Genomic DNA, 26,805 nt, shown 5'->3' with positions numbered 1-26,805 from the left:
CCTAGTCAAGAGGACATATAGAATTAACCATCACAGTTTGATACATATCCAGTATATGCGTACATGTGTGTGCATCTCAACCCTGAATAGCTAAATACCAATTTCTAGTCCAATTACTACCAATGATGAAAATATTTGTTACTGTGATAATTATATAATATATAATTATAAAATTACAATTACCATAAATAATGTTACAGTAGTGAGTTCTATTGCTTTAGCCTTCACAAAATGCTTTCACATTCAATGTCTCATTTAATCTTCACAACCAAATGGTACTATGTAAAGCCTTGTTTCAAGTCCTATTTGGACCATGAGAAAAAAAAATCCAGACAGAGAGGAATTGGGTGACTTTCCAAGGTCACCAAACTGGTAAGTGGTAGAGCCAGGATCAATCAAGATCTCCTTATCCTTAGTTCAATATTCTTTCACTACATCACTGCCCTGAGAGTAGTCAAGGAAAAAAAACAAACAAAAAAACAAAAAAAAACAAAAAAACAGAGGCAGGAAAAATGCTAGAAAGGAGAAATATTTAAGGATAGCTGACGACCAAGGCAAACTCCCAGGCAGGACAATCTGTTCGGTCCCCATGCCTCAGTGCACTCTCTTCCACATTCACACTGCTTTAATTTTTCACTTTCTTTTGCTATGCTACTTGAAATTTAACAGTTTGGGGATTTTCTTAATTAACAAGCATCCTCTTTAAAGAACACATTTACCTCTGGGAACATTATGTGGATATCAATCTCTTAGAAATGTGTATAAGCTTGTTCCATGAACTGCTTTCCTTCCAGCATAAAACTCAAAATTCTAGCACATGAGAGGCTGTGAATGTTCTATGGAAGGAAGAGGAGATGAGTCACTTTGGCATATAGGGTATATTGGGGACACAACAAATCCAGATGAGGTGATACAATGGAAGCCACAGAGAAGCCTGGAGAAAATACAAACAAGAATGTATAAGAGACATTAACTTAAATCCTACCAAGTTTCCAAGTGAGCAAGTTTTAATACAATCAGTTGAAGCCAGAAGTCCATTTGGATGGGACACAGGCAATAAACAAAAAGTAAAAAGCATAAAATTAGTGGGGGCAGGGGGAGGAATTTTTTCATTTGGTATCTGTGGCAAGAGTAGAAAACTATTCACCAAAAACAGATTCTTTGTCCTCCTGGGCACAGAGCTAGGCAACATTTACAAGCCTCTCTTGCAGTTAGATATAGCTAGTGCTAAATTCTGGCCAGTGGAATGTGCCCAGCTGGCCCTATAAAAACCTCCCATTTATCGCCTTCTACTCCCTTTTCTCCTTCCATGTCAACTTTGGAAACCACATATTACACATGGTGGAGCCAAAGAGGACAAGAGCCTGGGTTCCTGAATTGCAAGTTAGAGGAAAGCCACCTGCTAACCAGGAACATCCACTTGAATGTCCATATGAATGGAAATGAAAGCTTCTATTGGGTCAAGCCATTAATTTTTTTTCTGTAAATTTTAAAATTTTATTGAGATATAATTGACATATAACATTGTATTAGTTTCAGTTATACAGCATGATCTGATATTTGTGTACACTGCACAGTGATCACAAGAGGTATAAACATCCATCACTATAGTTACAATTTTTTTTTCTTGTGTGTGTGATGAGGACTTCTAAGACCAGTTCTTTTAGCAACTTTCAAATATGCAATACGGTATAATTAACTACAGGTACCATGTTTTACATTACATCCCCATGACTTCTTTTATAACTGGAAGTTTCTATCTTTTGACCCCCTTCACCCCTTTGCCCCCCAACTCTGGCAACACCAATCTGTGTTTATGAGCTTGGTTTTGTTTTTTAGATTCCACCTATAAACGAGATGATACATCATCTCTGACTTATTTCGCTTGGTGTAATGCCCTCAAGGTCCCTCCATGATGTCACAAATGGCAAGACTTCTTTTTCATGGCTGAACACACATATATATATAATAGAATCATATATAACACACACACATTTTCCTTACCCATTCATCCCATCAGTGGACACTTTTGTTTACATACCTGGGCTATTATAAACAATGCTGCAATGAACAGCGGGGTGCGTTTATCTTTCCAAATTAGTGTTTTCATTTTCTTCCAATACCCAGAAGTGAAATTCCTGGATCATACGATAGTTCTCTTTTTAATTTTTTGAAGAACCTCCATACTGTTTTCCATAGTGGCTACACCAATTTACATTTTCACCAATAGCGCACAAAAGTACCCTTTTTGCCACATCCTCACCAACACTTGCCACCAGTTGTCTTTTTGAGACCAGCCCTTCTATGGGGCATGAGGGGATAGCTCATCATGGTTTTGATTTGCATTTCCATGATGATTTGTGATGTTAAACATCCCTGCTGGCACATGGAGGTCTTCTTTGAAAAAACATCTATTCAGATCCTCCGCTCATTTTTTAATTGGATTGTTTGGTTTTTTGCTATCAAGGAATCAAAATTATTTTAAAAACTGATTCTCTTGTCACAGAGTCTTCCTTACATGGACTCAAGCAGGCAGCATTTCAAGGTTACAGAAACTGGGTGTTAGCAAAAGGAACAGACTTTGCACTTTCAAAAGCAGCCCTTAAGCAACACTAAGACAATAAATCGGATTCAAGAAAGGAAGCAATGTCAGATGTGGAAAGGCAAGAATCAGCTGGAGATTTCCATTCATGCATAAGTTAAAAAAATACTTTTCTGTGTCTTCAGCATACTATGCACTTTTCCAGGCTCTAGAGATACAGTGAATAAGATAAAATTGCTGCCATCACACAGCTTATATTCTAAGGAAAAAAGATCACCAAACTTTAAGAGGGAAAACAGCACAATTTTAGAGACTCAGTGCTATGAAGAAAATGTTACAGAGAGTAGCTAAGGGTAGTAGCAGAGCTCATTTAGTGAGAGTGGTTAGGAAAGACCATTCTAAAGTGGTGACATTTGAGCTACGACTTGAATGACGACTAGAAAGCAGATTTGCAAAGATGTGGGTGAAGGGTAGCCCGGGCTAAGAACTATTTTATTGCACAAGCCTATCTGAGGAGCACAAAGAACTATGGTTTGATGGGAGAGTGGGCAGAGGAAAGAGTGGTAGGAGTTGAAGACAGGGTAGTAGGCAGGTTCCAGCTCACACAGAGCCTTACGTAGGACCTAACTGGGATATTATTCTAAGAGGAGTGAGAGTGATTAGACCATTTTATTTTATTTTATTTGAGACAGAGAGAGCACAAGCAGGGAAAGCAGCAGGTAGAGGGAGAGCGAGAAGCAGGCTTCCTGCCGAGCACGGAGCCTGATGGGGGACTTAGTCCCAGGACCCTGAGATCACGACCTGAGCTGAAGGCAGACGCTTAACCGACCGAGCCACCCAGGTGCTCCCATTAGACCATTTTAAACAAAAGGGTGGCATAATAGGACTTACATTTTAAAAAGCCCAATCTGATCAATGTTTGGAGAATGGATTCCAGCAGGCAAGACACCACTGCAATCACTAGCCAAGAGATAAAGGAGGCTTGGTCTGGAGTCCTAGCAAGACCTGAGTCAACTTGGAATTCATTTTGGAGGGATCACCAACAAGATTTCCTAACGTAGCAGATATTGGGGGTGAGGGGAAGCATGGGATTGAGGATTCTACAATTTGTGAATGGAAGTATCATTAACTGAGATTGGGAGACAAGTGAATAGTCCTCTCTTCTCAGGACCCTAAACTCAGGAGGGCTCTGATGTACAACAGTTCAGCTACATGATGAGTTAACTAGGCTACTGTAATGCTAGCCTGGAAACCTAATCAACACTTGCAACACTTTTATCACAAAGCAGTAACTAAAAATTCCCAACAGTACCTTACAAATGATCTTTTGAAACATGGTTTAAAGACACACAACAATGCTCCTTTAACCTTCAGTCCTGACCATTGCCCCATTTGGTTCATCGGGGGCTCCTTCCTGAGCCCAGAGCTTAACAATTAACCCAGTGGTTTGACCCAAATGCAATTACCGGGATTTGGATTTGGGCTTTTTCTTTTCTAATAATTCCAAGAAGATAGTTCAGGGGAATGGGAGGGTTGTTAAGAAGAGGCAAGAGTTCGAGTGGGTGGAGAGCAGAAACAGACGCTTTTGCAACATAGCCTTGGGAATGAAGCAGCAGAGGCAAAGTCAGGACCTGGAAGAAGGTTCACCTCTATCTGCTGCCAGGAAGGAGGGGACATGTGGATTAGTATGAGCAAAGCAAAGGCTGGGGAGCACACTCTTGGAAAGACGGGACATGGGGCATGAGGTTGACACATAACTGGGGACCAGAAGATCTCTCCATTAGTCATGCAGGTAACATGGGAGGGAAGAAGAAAAAAAAAAAAAAAAAAAGAAAAGGATACCCCAGGGTATTCTTATTTCATGCATTCTGACTCCCTGGAAATAAATGGGAGCTGGAGCTTAGAGTTAAGATTCTATTAGCATGAAGAATCAAGAGAGGCTTTTGATCCCTGTGCTGTCCAGTGCAGGACTTCAGGAGACCAAAGATTTAAGTATAAATTGGGCTACATGTATGATGAGGCTCATGCATTTTATTTAAAAAAAAAAAAAAAATCAAAACAACAAGAGTTACCTGATTGATTAATCCTTGGATAGTTAGAAGTATAATTAAGCAAATAGCTCTTTTCCCATGCATTCTCTTAGTCAGGAGCTTACAGGATCTTGTTTCTATGGAATTGCCTACATACTAGCCTCTGCATCCAATAAATAGCTACCCCTCTTAGCTATTCTGAAACCACTTTCTGGTTGAATTCTGACTTTTCTGCCACCTTCCCACCCTCTTAACACTCAAAGGGTCAGGCCCTTTGTCACATCCAGTTATTCAAAAGAAGTTATCAATCTCTTTGCTAACAGCTGCTATGTTTCAGACATTTCAGCGGTTTTGTTACATGAAATTAAATTCATACCAATACAGGTTATTTTGTTCCACAACATTTCCTTGAATACAGCTCCACTCATGTTTTTACAAATAAAGAAAAACTTTATCATTATAAATTACACTTGGTACCTCCACTGCCAACAATATGGTCTTGGCAGAACTGATAAAACCTGATCCTCCCACCTAAGGACTCTCCCCAAAAGATTTCATGATGGAAGCCCACTTTTGCGACATACTGGTCTCGGGAGTACACATTCTTCAACTTCCAAGAAAGATCATCATAAGGGTTAATGATAGAAGTTAATGATGACAATAATGGTAACTATTGTAATCCATTAAATGTTTAGTGAATACCAGACAATTTGCCAAGTCTTTGACATGCTTTGTTTCATTATCATCATAATTGGGAAATCCAATTTCCCATGTTGGAATTGGCCATAACGAAGTATCAATTTACAACTTGTGGTCTGCAAAAAGTCTATCGCATGGCAGCAGGGCCAGAGCAGACTATTAATGATCCACTCAAATGGCACTTTTTCTAATAATCTTCAATGCTTGGTCTATTAAAAAAAAAAAAAAAATGCTTTCAGTCAGGAACAATGAGCTAGAGGTATCTTTCCGAATCCACAAAATTTGTATCAACTGATTCAGGAAGGGATATGGTAGGCTTTGGCTAAGTTACACAAAGGTAATCGCACCCTCAGATAATTGCACCCTCCAACATTTCCGTGATTTAGACAATTACTTCTCATGCATGCCACACATCCATCACCTGTCAGTTGTCCCACTGCTGCATGCCATCTTCATTCTGGAACCCCAGCTAAAGGAGAAGCCCTGCTCTGGAATATTGCCAATTTTGTGTTGCAGAGAAAAGAGAATGAGGTGGACCCCTAGAACAGGTCTTAGAGATTCTACCCTGAAATACAGGTAACGTCCACCCACATTTCATTGAATCAAGGAGGCAGCAAATATTTTGAACAAAAATACAACACTGGAACAGGACGGGGGATGGAGAGGGTAGGGAGTAGAAAGGAGTTGAGTATTATCTTGACTTCATTTCTCTGAGTATTAGTGTCTGGCACTTGTAAAATGAAGTTGATGTGGCCAATGCTGCCACTTCCCTCACAGATTTACTCTAAGTCTCCAAGAGTACAATATACAGAAGAAGAGTTTAAGAAATCCAGAACAGTCTGTAAGTAAAAATTATTATCACTTAATGCTAACTGTAGTACTTCCCATGCTTGGCAGATTGCATGATGTCTATGACACCATACTGTTCTTTTCTTCTTCTAAATAACTTTTAATTACAGCAAGAAAGAATTTATGAGACTATTTATGCAGACTCTAAATTCAAGAAGATCATGAGTAGACCCCCAATTGCTATACTTTCCTCAGACACTGCCTCTAATTTAAGCCAACGTATCGAGAACTATTTAAGACCAACGCATTGAAAATGCCATTGCAGAGATAAAAAGCCTCAGCAGACCAGATTCATAAAACACCAAAATCCAACTAAAACTCCTTTCAAAATGGGGAATGTTGGTGCTGAGTTGGACGAGGCAAAATGAAACGATCTCCTGTGAATTATATCATAGCTGACAAAAGGTCTTATTATCTTCTAATGATTGACTAAGAGTTCCGATATCTTCTCTATGACGGTTTCTCTGGCAATCTCTGCAGAGCAGGAGTCTTTAATGCACCGTATCTCTGCTACTACCCTAGGAAGTTAAGAAAATTGAAAGCCTTTTGTGCTTCTTTTTCCACTGAGAGCCTGAATAGGCTTTTCAAGATAGCCTGGACAATGCGTGTAATATTTTGTTTTAATTTGCAAGGCAGTCTCATTCGTTGTGGTTTGTATAATATAGGTCATTTTCACTCCATTTATACTCAGAGTAAAAAATAACTTGCCTGAAGCAGTTCATAAGTATCTACTTCTCTCTACACTATGGTAAGACAATGTACTCAGCCTGAGAGTCCCTGGTACCCAGGTGGGCACTTGGTGATCTCTAATCTTGTCTATGAGACCATCCCAGAGCATAATTCTGACATCAGAGCTGGGGCAATGACCATAAACTGCATTTAACCATCAAAGAATGGGGTAAACATAGCTTTTTGCGCACCTAAAACCACTCCCCCTTCCCACTGCCACAATCCTGAGTAGTTCAAGTAAAGGACAAAGATCATTTGGTCTCAGGGAAGGCAAACCCCTACTCCAGCTCCAAGAATTGAACACAACCCAAACCAGTTACAGTCATCTCATTCCCCTTTCCCAAAAAATTGGTCTAGAGGTGAAGAGGATGGCACTCGGGGCTGTAAAATATGAGAGCAGAAACCTACTGCATGGTGACAGGGGCAGGAGGTTACAGGGAACCTTCCAGGAAGAGCTGCCTTTAAACACACAAACAACTTCACACAGAGAAGGTCTTCAACCCATTCCCCTTCCTTCCTTGCTTGCTTGTGACACTGGTGTTAGGACACCATGCCTAGGGCTATGGCAGTCATCAGCCACCATAGGAAAATAAGCCCCAAGTCCAATGTGCTAAAGATGACAGAATAAGAGGAGAGATGGGCATTTTTCTCTAAAAGAGGATATTCATTCCCTGTGCCTCCCACTAGATGGCCAGTATTTAACCCCTGCTTTACTCGTGAGTTCTATTCTTATACCACACATGGGCTCTAACATTTGGTCATTTCTTCATGCTGCTCTCCTCTTCTCCATGCACAAGCCTGCTGGAACTTGCAGAAAGTCTCACAATAAGAGAGAAACGACTGAAGCTTGAGCACATCACCATTACCCAAGATGGCATCACAATGCACACTGGCCCAAGACCAGGGACATACACTAGGCTAAAAAGAAGTATATCCCAGAAACAGTGATTTGGACCTAAAACCACTCAATATTATCAATAAGGCCTTACACACAAAGGGAAGACTTAACTATCACAAATAGTTTCTCATGGAGTTGATTCTGTTAAAAAAAAAAAAAAAAAATGGCATTGACGAGGAGTGAAACAGAGTCCCAAACACCTTGCACACCAGCAATTTTCTCCCAGATTCGGCTAGGTCTCAACAGCTAAAGGGAGTCAAGAATGGGGGGTGTACTTGTTCTGCCAGGAGGTGAGCCAGGAATGAAATTGTTTTGAGGTTCCTTCTCTCATTTTTTAATTGTTCGTAATCTATCCCCAGAAGGAATAGTGAGTAAATATTTTAGACCATTACCTGGCTTGCAGGATTTTTCCATGGTAAATGAAGAGGACAATGTTCATATTTTAAAGTTTTGAAATTATATTTTCTAACAAAAAAAATAAGAAACAGCCTAAGATATAAAAAACAGATATTAATGTGAGGTACTGAAATTAATAGCATTCTGGGGCACCAGGTGGCTCCGTCAGTTAAGCATCTGACTTGTTTTTTTTTTTTAAGATTTTATTTATTTATTTGACAGAGAAAGACGCAGCAAGAGAGGGACACAAGCAGTGGGAGCGGGAGAGGGAGAAGCAGGCTTCCTGCTGAGCAGGGAGCCCAATGCGGGGCTCGATCCCAGGAGCCTGGGATCATGACCTGAGCCAAAGGCAGATGCTTAATGACTGAGCCACCCAGGCACCCCTCATCTGACTCTTGATTTCAGCTAAGGTCATAATCTCAGGGTTGTGGGATCGTACCCCTCCTTGGGCTCTGTGCTCAGGGGGTAGTCTGCTTGAGATTCTCTCTCCCTCTGCCCCTCCCCCTGTTCACACACACATGCTAAGATAAATAAATCTTAAATTAATAGTGTTCTTCCTCAAAATTGACAAATGAGTAACAGAATATTGAAGGATAGATGAAAAATGGTTCATAAGCAAAAGGGCAACTTCATCCTCCCAACTGGCGTGTTTCTTTAAACAAGTTCAAATCTACAAAAGTAAGCAAAAGGGGGGGGGGAAAGATGTAAAGGAGAAAGAGAAAAGACCTACTAGTTATACTGTATTGTTAATGAGAAACAAAGAAGTAGTGAAGAAAGTCTTTTTAGGAGAAATCAAAACCACAGGCCACGCAAGTACAGAGCACCAGTGAGGATTAGACACATTTTCTTAACAACTCAAGAGGTCTTTAGTCAAAGCCAAAAAAAAAAAAAAAATAGGCAAGGATCAATGATACAAAACAGGACAGAAAAAAATTTACCATTATCATCATGAATTGTCTTTACCTTGAGAATACCTGAGCCGCTGGAGAACCAAACCAATGGAAGAGTGTGATCAAGGTTTTATAGCGTTCATCCCATTCCAGACATCTACTTGTCGGAGTAAGAGAGCATCAAGGGTCAATACATTGTGAAGATGATAGGAATGACTGGGTCCAACCAGTACACAGAAATAGCTTCCCCATCACTTTGCCTATTAGAACTTCTCTAAACTGAGGAGAGCTCCAGTGAGCACCTGACAATGGATGGGCTCAGATGCTAGGACACTACACAGGAGCAGGCACGGGTAAGGCTCACCAGCAGCCAGGAGGAGCACTGAGCTCGGAAAGAGGCCTTCATGTAAGATACAGGAGCTGTTCTGCTCCCTAGAGTGGAAATGGGAGCACTGATGCTTGAAGCCACTAACCCCTGTAATGGCACCCATCCAAGTGCCAAAGTTATGAGTCCATCTGTCACTGTGACTTTTAGTAGTTTGTGAATTAGCAACTCATGAATCAGTCATTAAGAAAGCCAATTGAAAAAAAAAAAAAAAATTCTGACCTTGGCAGGTGAAGAAAAAGGCAGGTAGATATAAGCTAGGATTGAAGCATCATTCAAAAAGAGGATCCACCATGTAACATTTAGCTGAAATCAGGAAAGAATAATCTACTGAAGACAACAGAAAATTAGGTCTTTATGGTTTTGCTAGGGATCGTTAACTACAGTGAAAGCAGAACTTGGGATCTGATAAAGCCCTACTGTTTTTGTGGCTTTGCTGTGTTTCGGAACAACCTCCAAAGGTCTTGCTTTCACATGCTACTGAGAAGCCTGGAGATATGAGGAGAACAGCGCACCCTAGACAGTTGATGTAATTTCTTGTAGGCTCCCAGGAGACCAGAGCCAAGTGATGGCTTTCAACCTTCAACCATGTCTACCAGGAATACACTTCTCACAAATGACTGTATTAAATAGCTTACTTACCTTCACAGTAAGCAGAATCTCCCTGGACAGAAATGTAACCATTCTTGCACTCACAGGTAGCTTTTGTATTCCAATTTTTACACTCTGAGTTTTCACCACATTTAGGGCCTTCTGCACAGAAGTTATGACCTAGAAGAAGTGAATAAAATTTCACATAAGAGAAAAAAGGCTTGCAAATCATAAAGCATGAATTATCTTCAGTCTATCAGCACCATGCATGAACACATAACTTGGCAATGTGCAAGGGTGGGCTAGGAAGGGAATGGGAGAGGAGGAATGGGAAACTCTGGACTGTCGAGTGCTTGAGATGTTTTTCCTTAATGCTCAAAGCAGGTTCCATCCTGAAGGCTTTGATCCATGCTGACCCTGAATCCCCTTCCCACCACTTTCTGACATAACCAGTCTTTTTATAATTGCCTTACCACAAAATCTATGATTCATAGAAAATGTGTAAAATGAATCTATGTGAATATATAAAACTAATACGACCAGAATATCATCAGTACTCCTTAATGATACTTCCTCAAAGAGTCCCCCCTCCCAGCCATCAAAAATAACTATCCTGAATTTTGTGTTAATCACTCCCTTGCATGTTTTCACAGTTTTGCCAGATATAGGTACTTATTTCTAAAGAGATCATTCAATTTTTGCCTGTTTTGAACTTCCCATGAAAGAAATCCTATTTTACATATTCTCTATGGTGTTGTTTTTCTCTTCATCCCTGATAATGTCTGTAGCTATAGTTCACTCATCAATGCCGTATAATATTCTGTAGCATGAATATTCCACCATCTGTCCGTTATGCTACAGATGGGCACTGAGGCGACCTGCAGGTTTGAATCACAATGCTGCAAGAAACATCCTTGAATAGGTTTACCAGGGCATCCTTTTTAAACCACGTTTTTAACATTTATTGTCCCAACTTTCTTTCTGAATCTCAGACATTCCTCCCAGAATAACTACTTTTCTCCCTAAAACACCCCTTTGACACTCCTTTAGTTCTCCTCCACTTCTAGACAAGGAAGGAGAAGCTCAAACTCACTGACATCTAGCTAGTAAGTAGAGATGACAGGGTTCTAAATTAGGTCTGGTGAACTCCAAGGCCCAAGTCCTTTTCACCATATCATACATCCTCTCAGATAGCAAAACTTAGGTGTTAAAAAGTGAAGGGGTTAGCTGTTCCTCAGGACCTTAGAGAGTGAACCCATAGTGATAGGTGAGCACAGTATCAGATTCAGCCTCACTACTTGTGACCTGTTAACTTCCCCCAATCAAAATCAGAGCAAAAACTTAACTTGCTGGAAATCTGCAAACTCTGTCACCCAAAAACACTTCCAGGAGGGTTTTAAAGGCTTGTAATAACCATTACAAAGAAAAAGACTTGATTTTGCTACCGAAGAGACAATTTTTAGACATCACAACTCTCATTGCCAGAGAAAGTGCCTGGACTTCCCTCCCCATGACAGAATTGATCAGTCATTAAGTTGTCACGTTTTCTTTCATTGTGAAGCCTGGCTCAAGGTCATATGGGCATCCATTATGACATGTATTCTTTGTTTCTTCTTTTTCTTTCCAGGAGACTGCAACTGCCCTTTTCCCTCCACATGCATTTGACAGGCAGGAAAAAAGCCACTCAAACAATGTTGATGTCCCAATGCATCTCTATCAAGCATATGCCATGTCAATTCACAATGCAGGGAGTTGGGTAAATTGTATTTCAAGGACAGTGAAGAGCCCATGGGACAAACCAACCTTAATGTCAAATCTACTTTGGTTGAGGGGCACCTGGGTGGCTCAGTTGGTTAAGCGGCTGCCTTCAGCTCAGGTCATGATCCCAGGGTCCTGGGATCGAGCCCCGCGTCGGGGTCCCTGCTCAGCGGAGAGCCTGCTTCTCCCTCTCCCTGCCTCTTTGCCTACTTGGGCGCTCTCTCTTTCTGTCAAATAAATAAATAAAATCTTAAAAAAAAAAAAAATCTACTTTGGTTGAGCCTGACCACTGTGCCAAAAGCATGTGTTTCATTAATTAATCCAGGCCTTCTTTCAAGCAGTATTTATTCACTGCCCACTTCCTTTCTGCAGGAGTGAATAATCAATATTTATGGGGCATCTAACTTCTGTGGACTAAGGCACCATGCAAGCCTCTGGGAGGAAAATAAAGATGTGTGAGACATGTTCTCTGCCCACAAGGAAAATTACAAGCTAAGGGGAGACACGCCAAATACAGGGGTAGTGTAAATACAAGGCAATCTATGTTAAGCGAGAGGTGAAGAGTATAAATAATCAGTGTTTCAGGGAAAGAGAAAGCATTTCTAGGTGATGTAACACTTGACTTCGGGTTCATCACAGGTAGAAACATGAGAAGGGGTGAGGCACAAATCCTACTGAAAGGAATGGGACTCCAACCCGTGAGGAAGAAGGGTGCATTGGAGAATGCCAAATAATCTGGCACAGATGTAATAACATTTACTGAATACATACTATATGCCAGACACTCAGCCAAGTGTTTTACATGCATTGTCCCATTTAATTCTATTAATTAAATTAATATCTGTATTTTAAAGATGCAGCAGTTGGAGTTTGGAGAAGGTGGTTGTGGTAGGTACACAGAGCCAGAACCCAGGTCTGAGGCCAAGGTTACTCCTCACTAGGTTATTTCACTGCCCTCCCCAAAGCAACAAATTCCTAACTAAGCATTCTACATCCAAAGGATAAAGAAGATCTCCTTTTTTGCATGTGTAGATTCAAACAGACCACAATTTGGTTTCTTTTCATTCTCAAGATATCCATATCTATTTTCCGTGAGGTAATTCCAAGTATTTTTAACAAAAAATCCTAACTTCAATCACTCCAACTTCATTAAGTCAGGGTCTATATCTGATTCATTTCTCTCAACCAAAGCTTTCCACACGAGGGTAACTGGATGGATGGCTTAGAGATGGACGGACTCACAGCCAGCCAGAAATAGCGGAGGGTCAATTAACGAGTGAATGAACAGATGAATGAATCTACAGTGGCATTTAATGCCTCTACCCTCCTTAACCAACCGGAAGGCAAATGTGACTGGTGTGCTAGTCACCACTTTTAAGCATTTTTATTGAAGTGTAATTTACATACCATAAAACTCACCTCTTGTAAAGATACACTTTGATGATTTTTAATAAATTTACATAGTTGTGCAGCCACGACCACAATCCAGCTTTAGGATACTTTCATCACCCCAGCTGGACATGCTCAGTCCTTAAACCCCACCTCAGCATTGGAGTTGGCTGCCAAGTCATAAATCCTCGATTCTCCACATTTCAGAATCCTGAAGGATTTGTCTTTCTTATCTGATATGTCTCAGTAGCAAGACATTTAGGATACAGATCCCTCCCTTCCTGGATATTTGTCTTCAGTTGCCACCACAATCTCTTTAACAAGTCCTCTGGCTAGCCCCTGGGGTAACTTTTTCTTCAGCTGGTTATCAACATAATCTGACGCAAGAGACTACTGAAAGTCACCCTCATTCTTAAATCAATTTATTTTTTCAAAATTAGAAACTGTGACCAGATTGTGGAATACACAAACACAGCCCAATATTCTTCTACTTGACTTTTTTTTTTACTTGACTATTTTTAATAAGTGACTCGAGCCTTCAGAGTTATTCTCCTATAATAGAGGAACATAGCAAGTTCTTTTAACTAGCACTGGCCCAAACACAGAAAACATCTTAATTATAAAAACTGCTATTTACTGACTTCTTCCAACACGCCAGGCATAGTGCTAAGCCTATTAAAACACCTTACCTCACAAAACCCTCAACACTCCAAAAAATTACTATTATCCTCACTTTACACATTAGGAAAATGTGGTTGAGACTTGAACTTTTTTTATCCATAGTCAGGAAGTAGCAGAATCATGATTTGACTCTGAAGGTCTTGTGAAGAACCCTAAGAAAATAATTCTTCTGCAATTTAAATACTTGGCAGCTTAGACAACTAATGATTACATTCAGTGGATTATAATCCATCTATGTCCTATAAAACATTTCTAAATAGGCCCACTTAGGACCCAACTACAGGTTCTGCCAATCTGTTCTTTGCAGAAATTGAGTGTAGGGCAATGTTAGCACCCCATCATTTCTGGCCCCTGGTTGAGAACATCTACCCTTCCCTAGAAACAATAATACAGGCTCAGAGTTCCCTCTAGAGCATAGGAAATAGCACTGACTATACGGCATATCCCACGTCACAAGTTCTATCATTAGAGCCAACAGCCACTTGACAATCCATCTGGATGTCCTCACAGGCACTCACAGGTCACCGAGCCAGAACTAAACTCTTGATCTTCCCAAATCCATGCTCTATGGGCTCTTCACATTCAACTGTAGCACCTTTATCCACCTAAACTAGGAAACTAGGAGTCATCTTTGCCCTGACCCCTCAAATATACTGGCCCTCCCCAGGTCCACTGGCAAGAGTCTAAGTCACTTCAAACACTTGAATACCTATCATGGCAAAGTAAATGTGATCTGGAACAAAGGAATTTATAAATATGCAGAGAACTACACCATGTTTCTTTAGAGGCAAATATATAACCAATTTCTCTAACACAATTTAACCTTTATCACCAAACAGAGTTATGATACTATTAAAATATATGGAACTGTTACAGGTCATTCTTCACATGCTTCATTATCATGGAATATAAACTGAAAATACTGTGTCAATTTTGATAGAAATCTTTTAAATACATCTACCTACACCAACAGAAAAATATTTTTTTCTAAGTTTTATACTTTTTGAGAGTTCTACCTTTTATTTTTAAACCACAAATTACCAGCCCAAGCTTAAGTTGCTAATAACCAACTCACCTCAATTTCCTTAACCAACAAAACCATCCTGGAAATGGAACTCCTGAAGAGGTTTCCAATGAATCCACGTTTAGTGCACATAAAAACTTGGGGAAAATTTTTGAAACACAATGAAAATGAGACCATGAAACTTCTCAGCAGTGGTGGGGTTAAGGAGTAGAGAGAAGAAATAGAAGTTGCCTGCTCAAGTCAAGTTATGATTTTCTACAAGTGCACATAACTGGGCAGAGACTCCATGTTCTCAAATTGGATTGCTATATTAATTTTATGTTGTAAGTATCTCCTGAACATATCATTTCCTCCTCCACTTCACAGTAATAAGAAAAACCCATCCTACTCCAACCTATTATCATCTCTCAAATGGACATGGCCTCATTTGCCTTCCTGTTCCCCTTTTCGCCCAGTCTCTAACCTATTTTGCACACAAAGAGATCCTTTTTAAACACAGATTGGATCATGTCACTCTCCCCCTTAAAAAATCTTCCAAGGGCTTCCATTTTACTTAAGAAAAATACTAAATCTTTAACTTTAACAAAATCTTTAACAAAGAAGACTCCTTCTCTCCCTCCATCATTCCTCTCCAACTGTTAGCAGCCTCTTAAGTTCTTCTAGTCTCCCAACCCCTTTCCTGATTCAGTTTTTACAAGCTTGTTTCACCAACTCACAACATTATTACACGTCACTGCCAGAGTAATTTCTTCTCAGGCTTCAAGTCCCAGCTTAAACATAAGCTCTTCAGAGAAGGCTTCCCTGTCTCACAAGTCTGAAGAAAGCCCCATTATTTTCTTCCATACCACCCTATTATTCTTGCTTATAGCAGTGATCACAATTACTGTGTATTTATTTCTGTGTTTATGTAATGTTTATCCCATTAGAAGCTCACTTCTTCAAGGGAAAGGACTGTGAAGTTTGGTCGCCTCATGCCTAAGGCAATAGACAACACATTATAGGCAGTCAATAAATATTTGTTTAGTTAATGACTAAATCTTCTCAGTCCTCCAAAGCAAGAATTAAGTGTTTTAAAGATAAATACGCCAAGGCTCAAAGATGTTAACTACCTCCTCTAGTTACACAGCTGGTCAGTGATGGGTAAAACAGGGCTAAAAACCCAAATATGATTCTAATACCCCGTCTCTCCACCCCACCCCCCATGACTGTCCAGCCATGATTTTAATCATCCAGGGACATTCCAGGAATGCTAAACCTGGCCTAAAAAGGCCAGGACTCCACCAGCCATTAGCATTCTCCAGTCTGTGACATGTCCTGATCTTTCCAAAAGAACACACCTTGCTTCTTTCTCCAGGACACATTCCATGGTAGCTTGCTGCCTGGATACTCCAAGCCAGAAGAAAAATAACTTAATCACATGACAGATCGTCATCCCTGAATAAGACACTAAGGTGAGTGAAACCCACTTGGAGCTCACGTTCAAATGGTGAACATGAGCAGATCCTCAGAGAAGACACATTATCTACAGAAACGAGATTCCAGGTCTTATGTGAATACCTCCTTAATTTTAGTTTCTAGCATGGGTACCATCCATTATATGACAAGTACTTATTAAGTACCTACTGGGTGCCCAGGCACTGTTCGAGGCAATAAGCAAACAACAACAACAACGAAAATGCCGTGAACAGCATACCCACACTCTTAGTCATCAGACAAGCTCGCAGAAATGACTGATGCGGAGTATCGGGTTACAAGGAGACATTGTGATGGAGAGGAACAAGGTGCTTCAAGAATGTATCCTAGACAAGGGTCCTAATACAAGATCTGAAGCAATGTGAAGGCTGAGTGAGGCTGACTGGACAAAGGGTAGGGGTTCCAAACACATGAAGCAGCATGTGCCCATATCATGTTCAAGGAAATTAATGAAGCAACAGAAATGCTGAGGTCACATTTTTTGGTGAACAGTCTAAAATTTGGACTCCCCTAGTGGTCCTGTATCTACAGTTCTGCTGTCAGTGGAAGACAGTAACACTAACAACTTGCTGTCTTTAAAGCTACTGCCATTCTCTAGATCCCACTCTACTCCCTTTATAATGATAGTAAAACTATCCATCCATTCTGCTTCCTCTCTGGCTTCTATAGCCACTAATGGACAAGCATCTTTATGATTCCCTACTGTGACTCTTACAACAAGGAATGAGTAGGCCACTAGCCTTGGGCAATTTTTGATTTCTCTAAGCAGCTGAAGTTTGATTCCACAGAGAGAACCCTTTGTTGCTGCTAATCTCCTACCCCTGTGTCCTCCTGCAGGTCAGGCTAGTTGCCTCTGAAATGATGTACCTGGACAATGAAAAAATGCACTCCTAACTCAAATCCAGAAAAGCTCACTTGTGCTTGCCCACTCTTGGAAGTTCCATAGGAACTAAGGTATACTAAGTACAGTATATTCCATGTGCCTCATTGGTATGGAGAGAACTCCACCCATGGACTGCCTGGAGGGATATGGCCCAAAGATCTTTTACGAAAACTGAACACCCATAAGTACTCCACAAGCAACACACATACCACAGAAGCCTGGGCCCTTCAGGGTGAGGACATTCCTCTACCTCCTTGTTGACAGGGTTAGGCCAATAAGATGAACCCAGTAGAGACTGAGCTCTGGACTCTCCCAGGTTCTATCTTAGAAAGCAATCCATTTCTTCTACAATAGTCTACACTTAAGGGTCTCCCTGTCCAAGGCAGCCTGACCTTAGTTTCAGATTTTCTCTCTGAGACAACGTGCCTCCCCCTTCCAGAGGCTTGGTGGGCCCTGATACACTGCAGTATTTTCATGGCCAATGATGTCACGGATGTCCAGAGACTCTACTCATCTTCAAATGCCCTCCGCTCCCAGTCTTAACAGTTGAGCATAGAGCCCCATCTTTCTAGTCCACGTCAGCCCATGGCTGCCAGGAGGTTGATCAGATTCCATCTCTCAGTATGCACAGGACCTGCACATCTGCTAACTACCAGTTCCTCTATTTAGACACTAGACAATATACTCATTAAGTGCCTCTTTCCCAGGCCTCTTTTAATCTCAAATACCCTGTAAATCCTAAAACCATTTCAATTACAAATTCTGATGGAGACTAGAATGATGAGGAAGACTAAGGCAAAAAAAATCATGATGCCAAGAGTCTTGGGAGAATTTAATTTAAGGGCATAAAATCTTAAATAGAACAAATAATCTCAACTCATTTCAGTCCAGCCCAGATGACAAGGCAAGTGAGCATGAATTAAAATTACAGATAAACACACTGGGAACAGATGTTGGCAAGAACTTTTTTCCTAACACCGAAAGTCTTAAACATGCAGCGAAAACCCTCCAAAGTCATTGGCGACATTGAAGCTATAATTAGAGCCAATTATGAGGGGAATAAAACCCTGAGGAGTGTGTCAAGAATTCTGGAATGGGCCAAATGATTGGCGTGTTTTCCTGGAGCAATTTGGAGGATGCGCGGTCAAGATTGTTGGTCTTTTGCCCCCCTTTAATGGAGCCCACTGACGATTCATGAGCCGTCTTGTTCTTCTGGGGCTACATTCACACTTCTATTACTTCTTCCCAAGCAGGAGCATAGAGGTCACTCTGGTGCCCACTCCCCCTTTTCCACCTCATGGCCACACACTTTTAAGTGGTCAGGCTCGCGCTACAGCCATTGCCTTAACATAATGATGAAGGTAAGTGAATTGCATGCCGTTGGCACAAACAGTCCTGAGGCAGCAGAGAGAAACTGCAGCGGTGATTGGGACTGTTCTGGCTGTTACTGGTGGTGATGGGTACCTTGGGTCCCAGCAACTGCAGGATGGCCTCCTCCTGCCAATGTCCATCACTTTGGTTCTTTTGGCTTGTGTCTTCCCTAACTGTCCTGTAGTCCCTTCCAATTGCCCTGTGGATGTAATCACGGGCTCCGCTGATTACCTTCATTTTTCTTTAAAGGGCAGAGGAATTAGTGACAGCATTTGGCATGACCCAAGATTCTAAGAGGCAAGGTGCCCAAGCCCCTAGTCTGGATATCAGTTCTGTTGATATAGCGAACGCCATAAATCTGTCAGAGTCTGTTATTCTCAACTCTATGGTCTCAGGTTTAATTCCCACAAAGAGAAAAACTCAGCAAAAATCTTAATCTCTCTCCTTGATCAGTCATGGGGGGGAGGGGCAGGCAGTGGCAAACTGTATAACCATTTAAGAAAATGGGCATGACTCAATAAAAAGTAGTTTCAGAATCAAGGCAACGAGTTATATCTTGACAAGTTTTAACTCAGCAAAATGGGTTCAACATTATTTCATATATGAAATACACAGAGCCAACAACATAGCTAGTACTAAAAATTATTTCCTTCAACGTCACAGACATGACAGTGACAGCATTATTTCATGTGGTCAGAATGTATCTCCATCTACCTCATCTCCTACATTTAAAGAATTCATAAAATATAATCATTAAAACTTTTTTTTTTTTTTTAAAGAGCACTTTATGCATATTATGTAGCCAGCCAATTGGGGCAGAAAGCAAAAAGCACTTTCTGTGCTTTCTTAAATTCCCATCTAACACTCCTCGGGGCTCAATGGAGTCCCATTGAAAATAAACCCCAGAAAACTTCCATTCCCTAAGCAGCCCGAAGAAGGTTGTGATTCAGACTTCTAAGGAATGATACGCTCTCATGGGGTGATTTCCCTCAGACTAATGACCTGACATTCACAGAAAGACAGAGAGAGATGATAAATATGCTAATTAGAGGCCCTTCATGCAGGTATTGAGAAAGGCTATAGCCACTTCAGTTTCTGTAATCAATAACAGCAGGGCGGCAGAAGACACACAGCTGAAATCATACCACTGCGCTCATCTGCTCATCCCTGAAAGACGCATCTCAGGTCATCAGGAGCCTGCCTCTCTGCTCACTTACTGCCTGCCAGTCAGTACACAGTCTCAATCCACAAAGCAAATGGTTCAGCCTCCCCATATGCAGGCTAAAAATCACTTTACATAGAAATTGAGTGTCGCCTTTTCATTACTTTCTGTTTTAGAGAGGGGCAAGGAGGAGTGTGGGAGGGGAGAGGGGGGAGAACTGAATAACAGGCCTTCGAAAAGGCCCAGTGGGCTTTCTGAGTCTTGTCAGAACAGAAATGAACCAACCCCTACTCTTCTTGTAAGACACAGAAAACATGAACACAGAGGAAAAGGTAAAAGACAACTAGAAGTCCAAGGGGAAAAATATTTCCCATATTATTATGAAAGACTATTATGCTACTTCTGAAGATCCTCTTGGGAAATAGTTGGAATGAAGAGATCTGGAATAAAACTCATGGGGAGCATAGTTTGAGACAATACACCTTGGAGCTCACCTGAGTTGCCTTTTTGACAATCGTCATATAAGTTTTACGTTTTCAGAATAAAGAGACTAACCGACCCGTACAGAAAAAAAAAAAAAAAAAAAAAAAAAAAATGCCCCTTTCCTTTTCTGATGGTCTGCTATGCAGAGCAAGCCTCAGCATGTGGACAAGGGGGCTGGATGTTCTGGGCTCTGCTCTGCTTTGGGTCAACAGAAGAGATTAACAACAGGAAATGGTGCTGAAAGGGGCCTTTGTCTACAATAATGCTTTCTCCATTCCAGTGCCTGAACTCTGAGTTGGGAGTAAATCAGAGAACCCTAAGAGAATCCATATACCCGAGTGGTTTAATTCAACCCATTCCCCAGGAGAAGGCCCTCCTCACCATATCTTTTCTGAAGATATCGTCTTGTTCCTATGAAAATGCAGAGTTGTCAAAGAGAATAAACAACCCTCTCGGACACAGACACCTCCAAAAGAAATATCAACAACCCCCTCCCAACAAAGCTGGTAGTTTCCTTCCAAAAGAGGAAGCAGGAGAAAGAAAATCCTCAATTTCACAAATTGCTCCTAGCCATAATCTAATCTAGGAGGTTTTACTCCTGGCCTCCCGCTTTTCCCTCAAAGCTGTGTCAAGGTGTGGTAAAAGCTACCGGATTGCAGCAATGGGGCCCTGAATGACTCTGTTTTTCAATGAGAGATCCCATCTCTTAGTGTCTTCAGTGGTAAAGAAGCGCACGCATTCTGGAGAAGTATTAGCAGAAGCAGTGACACCAGGTCTATTGTAAATTGGGTCAGAGCAATGAAATTCCTCTTGAGTTTCTGTGGGATAATCAATGATTCTGCTCTAATGAAACCATAAATCAGGAAGGATTTACATAAACTGAGTCTCACTTGGCACCTCCACAAATAGCAAGTGATGGATTTTGCATTAAATTATAAGACCTATCTTACAACCCTATCAGGTTACTAATAAATGTATCCCTCTGAAAATTCCAGCCAATCTTTAAGTGTTTCTACAGCATCTCAACTGCTACTATGCTTGTAGCTAAAAGACAGATGAATCAGGGAAGATATTCTGATGGCATGGTTAGCCATTCTTGGTTATCAACATACTAAGTTGTCCTAGGAATTTTCACCCAAATGTAGCTTTCTCATGACCAAGCAGAGAAACCTCCACATAAGCTGAACACTCCATGAAAAAACATAGAACATTTCTATGTATCCAAAGATGCTAGAGGAGGGGGTCAGCAAATTATGGGCTGCTACCTGTTCTTGTAAATGAAATTGTATTCTAACAATCACACTCATTCATTTACCTATTGTCTCGGTTACTTTTGCGAAACAGCTGAGTTGAGTTGTTGCAACAGAAACCTTCTGGCCCACAAAGCCAAAAATATTTACTCTGTGGTCCTTTACAGAAAATATCTACCAACCCTTGTGCTAGGGAAAAGATAGAATGAAGTGAAATATGGAGTAACCTAAGCTAAACCACTCTGCTCTAGAAGCTTTCAGGGGGAGCCAGAAAGGATCCAACTCCGTAAGTATTTGAGAATGTGAAGAAGGATGTGTGGTGGGTATAACTTTTACATCATAAAGAGGAGTTTGACTGGATTTGTTCTGTAAGATTTTTGAATCAATTTTAGGTTCTCCCAATCCACGTAATTCTACCAGGGTGAGTCCTTTCAGAGAGGAAAGGTTATCTGATGCAGGGTTTAAAGACGACAAAATTTGGGAAAGAAGACAAGTCCAGGAAAAGAAAGCAAAACAATTTCTGCCAGAGAACGTATTAGCAGTTAGGTGTTACTTAGCTAAAGCGTTTTTTTTCCCCCCCTTGCATGAAGTAAAAAAGTTGCATGTAATTCTCTGAATAAAGATTCACTATAGGTCTCTGCCTGTCAGATACAGAAATTGGTTTACAGAAAGGGCTAAACAGTATGCCTACCGATGCCACTCATGAGAAAAATCTAATAATGATGATGGTTATAATTATTATTATTGCAGGTACTATCATTCTTCTTACAGGAACTGTCACTTACTGAACATTTATCACATGCTAGGCATGATACTAGGTACTTAGGCATTATCCCATTTAACCCTCCCAGCGGGCCTGAGAAGTAGACTATCATCACCCTCAGTTTACAATTGACACGACTACAGCTGAGAAAGGTAACTAGGACACACAAGTTTCGAGGTAGCAGAGTTTTGAGCCCGTTACTACACATTATTCATTAAACCCTCATGCACCCCACCCTCATCCCAACTACAGCCCCACCACCAAGCCCCCCTTACCTCTACAGACACTGCAGCACTGATTCTCTGGGAGAATGTGGTCCTTTTCTGAGCAGTTCAAAGGAGGGCACGCCTCTGTAATCTTTACTAAAACTCCACCCTGGAAGCCAAATCATCGGGAAACAAAAAAATGTTCGTATTTTTTAGTTGATGGTACAAATATATAACATTCATTGTTAACAGCCTGCAGTGATAATAAGCTTCAATAATTAACAGTACTCCCAGGAATTCCACAATAATAACAAAGTCGCAAATGAAACTGATGAGACTCCTGGCAGAGAAAGCATCCTTTTCTGTGTCTCAACAGCCTCAACTTCAACCAATAATTTTTGAGAAACTTCTATGCAGCAGAAGGTCACTAACAGTGGTATACTGCAAAGGTAACAATGGGCTGTTGGATGGGGAGCCCTAATTTGTAGGGCTTACGGATTTCTGTGGTATGAATACCCTGATGACGACCGATTTTGAAATACTGACATGGTGTCATTGACCAGAGTCGGGAAGTTATACAATGAGTGCTCATGAGCTTTTGTGAGCCAGCTTTAGCACTCCTGGATCACACTCACCGTGAACCCAAAGCTACATAACACATCTTCCTTGTGCTTGGGGAGTTCCTAGTGGGAGGGCAGGAAGAAAAAACAATCTCAACTAAAAACCCTAAAACAGTATGGTAAGTGCTAAAAAATGTTCTACAGTTAAGGTATGATAATGTGTCGTAAGAGAATCATGCTGTCCAGGTAGGGAGAAATGATAAAGATGATGCCACATTTGAATAATGGAATAAGGAAGAAGACTTTCCTGGCAGACAAAACAGGCAAGAGCCAAGGTATCCAAGTACGAATGATCTGAATGAGGGTTAGATGAGCACTAGATGTTTCCCTGTATGTAAATAAAATCGCTTACAATAAAATTTTAAATATTCACCTGGTGAATCTTTATGACCTCATCCACCAAAGGTCTTCTTTGGTGACATCACTAGCATCTGTATTTAGCGTTACTCTGAATTCTAAAAATTAGTCCATTAATTACTATAAAAAAAGAGTTTGAGAGTATTTTATCTAAAATATAAAGTTTTTCTCTCCTCTTCTTAAAAAGCTGTTTACGTCAACTAAGACTCAAGCTTGAGAAAAGGAGTCTCATTTAAGGCAAAAAGGTACTTCTCAACATAGATGGGGGAATAGGATGGAGCTGGACAGCCAGGAGGGATGGGGGGAGATAGTTTCCATTTCCGAGACACTGTCTTTCCTGTGGTCCAGGGACAGGAACTCCCACTTCATCAGGTACATCCATTCCTAATTATGATCATCAACAATTATGAACATACCAATTTGATTTCTAACTACTCATCATTTGGATAATTTGCACCATGGCTTCCTCTCGTTGCTCATAATTTTCAGCCTGACAGTCCTGCCTCTGACATTCCTTGTAGTGTCTTTTCGTCCTCCTTTCTCTTGGTTTCTTGATCTGCTCCAAGTTATCCAGACCTCTTGCTTTTCTCCTACCTAAAAACTGGCCCTAAGATCAGAGAACACAGCCTGCTCTACATGCTCAGTCTCCTTCACAGCTACGTCCCCTTCTCACTCCTCAATCCAGGCCACATTGGGGGGCACCCAGCCTCAAGAGTTGGCACTGGTCTTAAGCCACTGTGCCTACCAGTCGTACCTCAGTTCCTGCAACAGGGACTCAAACCAATCATTACAAACCAACAGACATTAATAACCTCACCATCTGTAACACAGGCTTTAATGCACAGGAAAACAAAACGCTTACTCACCATTAATGCCCCTACTTCTTTCAGTCAGCATCAATGTATTTATTATCTACTGCCTCCTTGCATAAATAAGAGTGATGGACATGGTTGGATCCCTTTTAGGAGTTCTGTGTGCCCATCCCCCAGGTTCTGAATGCTTTGCTGCTAACGGCTCATCCTTGCCACCCTCAGATGGCACTCCTTGGACACTGGAGCCACTCTGCCATGCAGAGAGCAGAGAGAGTTACCCCCAAGTTCTATACCCCCACTACCAGAGCCCAAAGCCAGGGACTGACAGGCACGGGAGGCTCTTTACCTCAAGGGGAGCCCATGGCTGGGGGTGTAATTTACACTCCACCACCCCTCCAGCAACCAGGGTAGGTGAGGCCTTTCACCCAAAATCCCACTCTTGCTCGGTTCCTTGCCTTTCCCCATCCTGCATCCTCCACATCCTTACTGGTTGCTCCCAAGAGCACTACTTTAATCGATCATTCATACTGAAATCCTTCGTGCACGGTCTGCTTTTAGGGGAACCCAAACCAAGACAGTAAGATACATTTCATTCTAGCTGTCAAAAATAACACTGTCAAGATTCTCTCTAGATGGTGAGATTCTGGAGCGATTTCCTTTTTCTTCCTTGTACTTTTTCCTCTATATTCAAAATTTTGGCATTTGGAGTATTTGTTTTTGTTAAAAGATATTTAAAATGCTATGAAGACTTTTTTAAAAAATCATCACTCACAAAAGTTTTTTATGAAAAGGGCTTGCCTTGACTGCTGATTAAATCAGACAATTCTAATCAACCTTTAACATATTTAATGAGCAAAATCCTAATTCCAAGTGTTTCAATACAGACAAACCCCTTTGCATGATTCTGAAAATAATATGAACTGTGATTACAGTAGCCTAAGTGCCTCTACATCCATTTAGTCCAGCCACATAATTAGGCACAAAACCTTTAACTTTATTTTCTATTTTCAGAACTATTTCTGGTAAGAAGTACCTGATAATTAACATTTTTAAATTCTCCTGATTATAGTATGTTATTTTATGACCCCTAGAACTCTGTGTTGGTGGAAAAATACAATTCTTCCATTCTTTCTCATTTAGAGTGACAGTCTCTGTGTCATTGGTCAAATATGAACACTTTCAAGTTCTTTACTTAATCACTGTGCTTCAACCTGAATTTCTAATAACATAAAAACTCACATCAAGTCAAAACATTATTGCTAAAGAAATGTTGGAACACAATTGAGCAAAACTACTAGAAGGGTTTATTCATCTTAGTTTAAAAAAAAAAACAGTATGTTAATTTCTAAAAACACTTGGTGAAAATATTTGAAACAAGAGTTTATTTCTTGTTCTTCACACGCTTTATCTCATTTAATCCACCCAACATCCTAGGTGGTAATGTGCCTGCCCCAGGTTGGAGACCACCCTACCAGCTCTCCCCATGCCCAGGTCCGGTAGCCTGCCTTGTTGACTGAGAGATCACAGAGCCCTCGCTGCCACGCCATCCCTGCCTCTGCGTACGCACAGCATCCACTGATGCAGAAAGACCACCACACCCCCATCCCCACCAGAGTGTCTGGAGCAATAGAATCTCTGCCATTCCCAGTGGCAGCCAAGAAGGAGGGGATGGGAAATTTGATAGGAAAGTCGGAGGTAAATTCTGGCCAGAGACAGGAAACGGGTAAGAGCCTTTCCTCCACCCAAACCGCCCGCCAAGGCCCCAATAAAGAACTGGATTCAAGCTCCTCCAGATCTTCTCCAGGTCTCTAAATGCCTCATTCTCCCTCATCTTTAAAATAGATTCCTTTCTTTTCCTCAGGGATGTGATGAAAAGCAAATGAAATGGTGTAGTTACAAGCACTTACAAAGATGGGCTATTCTGAGGCCCGGTGGTTCCGGTCAGCCTCTCTGGAGATGCCCCACAAAACCAGCAGTGCTTCCTCGTAGGACTGTGGCTGCCCTGTGACGCACCACCTGGTACGCGTGCCCCTCCTTCCCTTTCTTCCCTCTCACTCTTCCACGCCGAGGATGGCACCTCACCCAAGTAACTGCACGGCCAGCTCCCCCACTTTGTTCAAATGGTACCTCTGCACAAAGGCCTTCTCAGAACACCCACACCCACCCAAAAGCTCTCTCTCTCTCCAGCATGCTTTGTATTTTTTATAGGATTCGGCAATATATTGTATATTGTTTACTTTATTACCTGTCTCCCCTACTAGACTGCAAGTTCTATAAAAACAGGGCCTTTGTTGTGTTCACCGTTACATACCCAGAATCTAGTACCATGCTAGTATGTAGCAGTTGATCAAGGTATGTTAGCTGAATGATTACTAAAGATCTCTGCTTCTACATGTCTTATTCCAAGAAAAAGATGGGTGGGGGCAGGCAGGAGACGGGAGTAGAGAGAGCACCATCCAGAGCTGGCATCACAAACTGATTTCCCCAAAAATCAACTCAGAACCATTTCCCAGGGCCCCCTGCCAAGCTCCCTGATTCCTAGTAACTGCTGGCTCCCTTCACCT

General features: G+C 41.3%; 1 protein-coding gene across 2 annotated transcripts in view; it reads right to left on the bottom strand.

Annotated features, from left to right (window-relative positions):
- NELL1 (neural EGFL like 1) overlaps positions 1–26,805 on the bottom strand; it is a 794,433-nt gene that overhangs the window by 575,207 nt on the left and 192,421 nt on the right. For both annotated transcript variants that reach the window (XM_032413839.1, XM_032413840.1), the window contains exons 11-12: positions 22,522–22,621; positions 10,061–10,189 (exon numbers count right to left, since the gene is read on the bottom strand). In XM_032413839.1, coding sequence (XP_032269730.1) covers positions 10,061–10,189; positions 22,522–22,621 — 229 coding nt within the window. The remainder of the gene's footprint in view (positions 1–10,060; positions 10,190–22,521; positions 22,622–26,805) is intronic.

This window comes from Phoca vitulina, unplaced genomic scaffold (genome assembly GCF_004348235.1).
Source record: "Phoca vitulina isolate PV1807 unplaced genomic scaffold, GSC_HSeal_1.0 scaffold16, whole genome shotgun sequence".
In the NCBI taxonomy this organism is placed as follows: Eukaryota; Metazoa; Chordata; class Mammalia; order Carnivora; family Phocidae; genus Phoca; species Phoca vitulina.
Note: the sequence above shows the minus strand (reverse complement) of the source record. Positions and strands in the feature narration are given on the sequence as shown.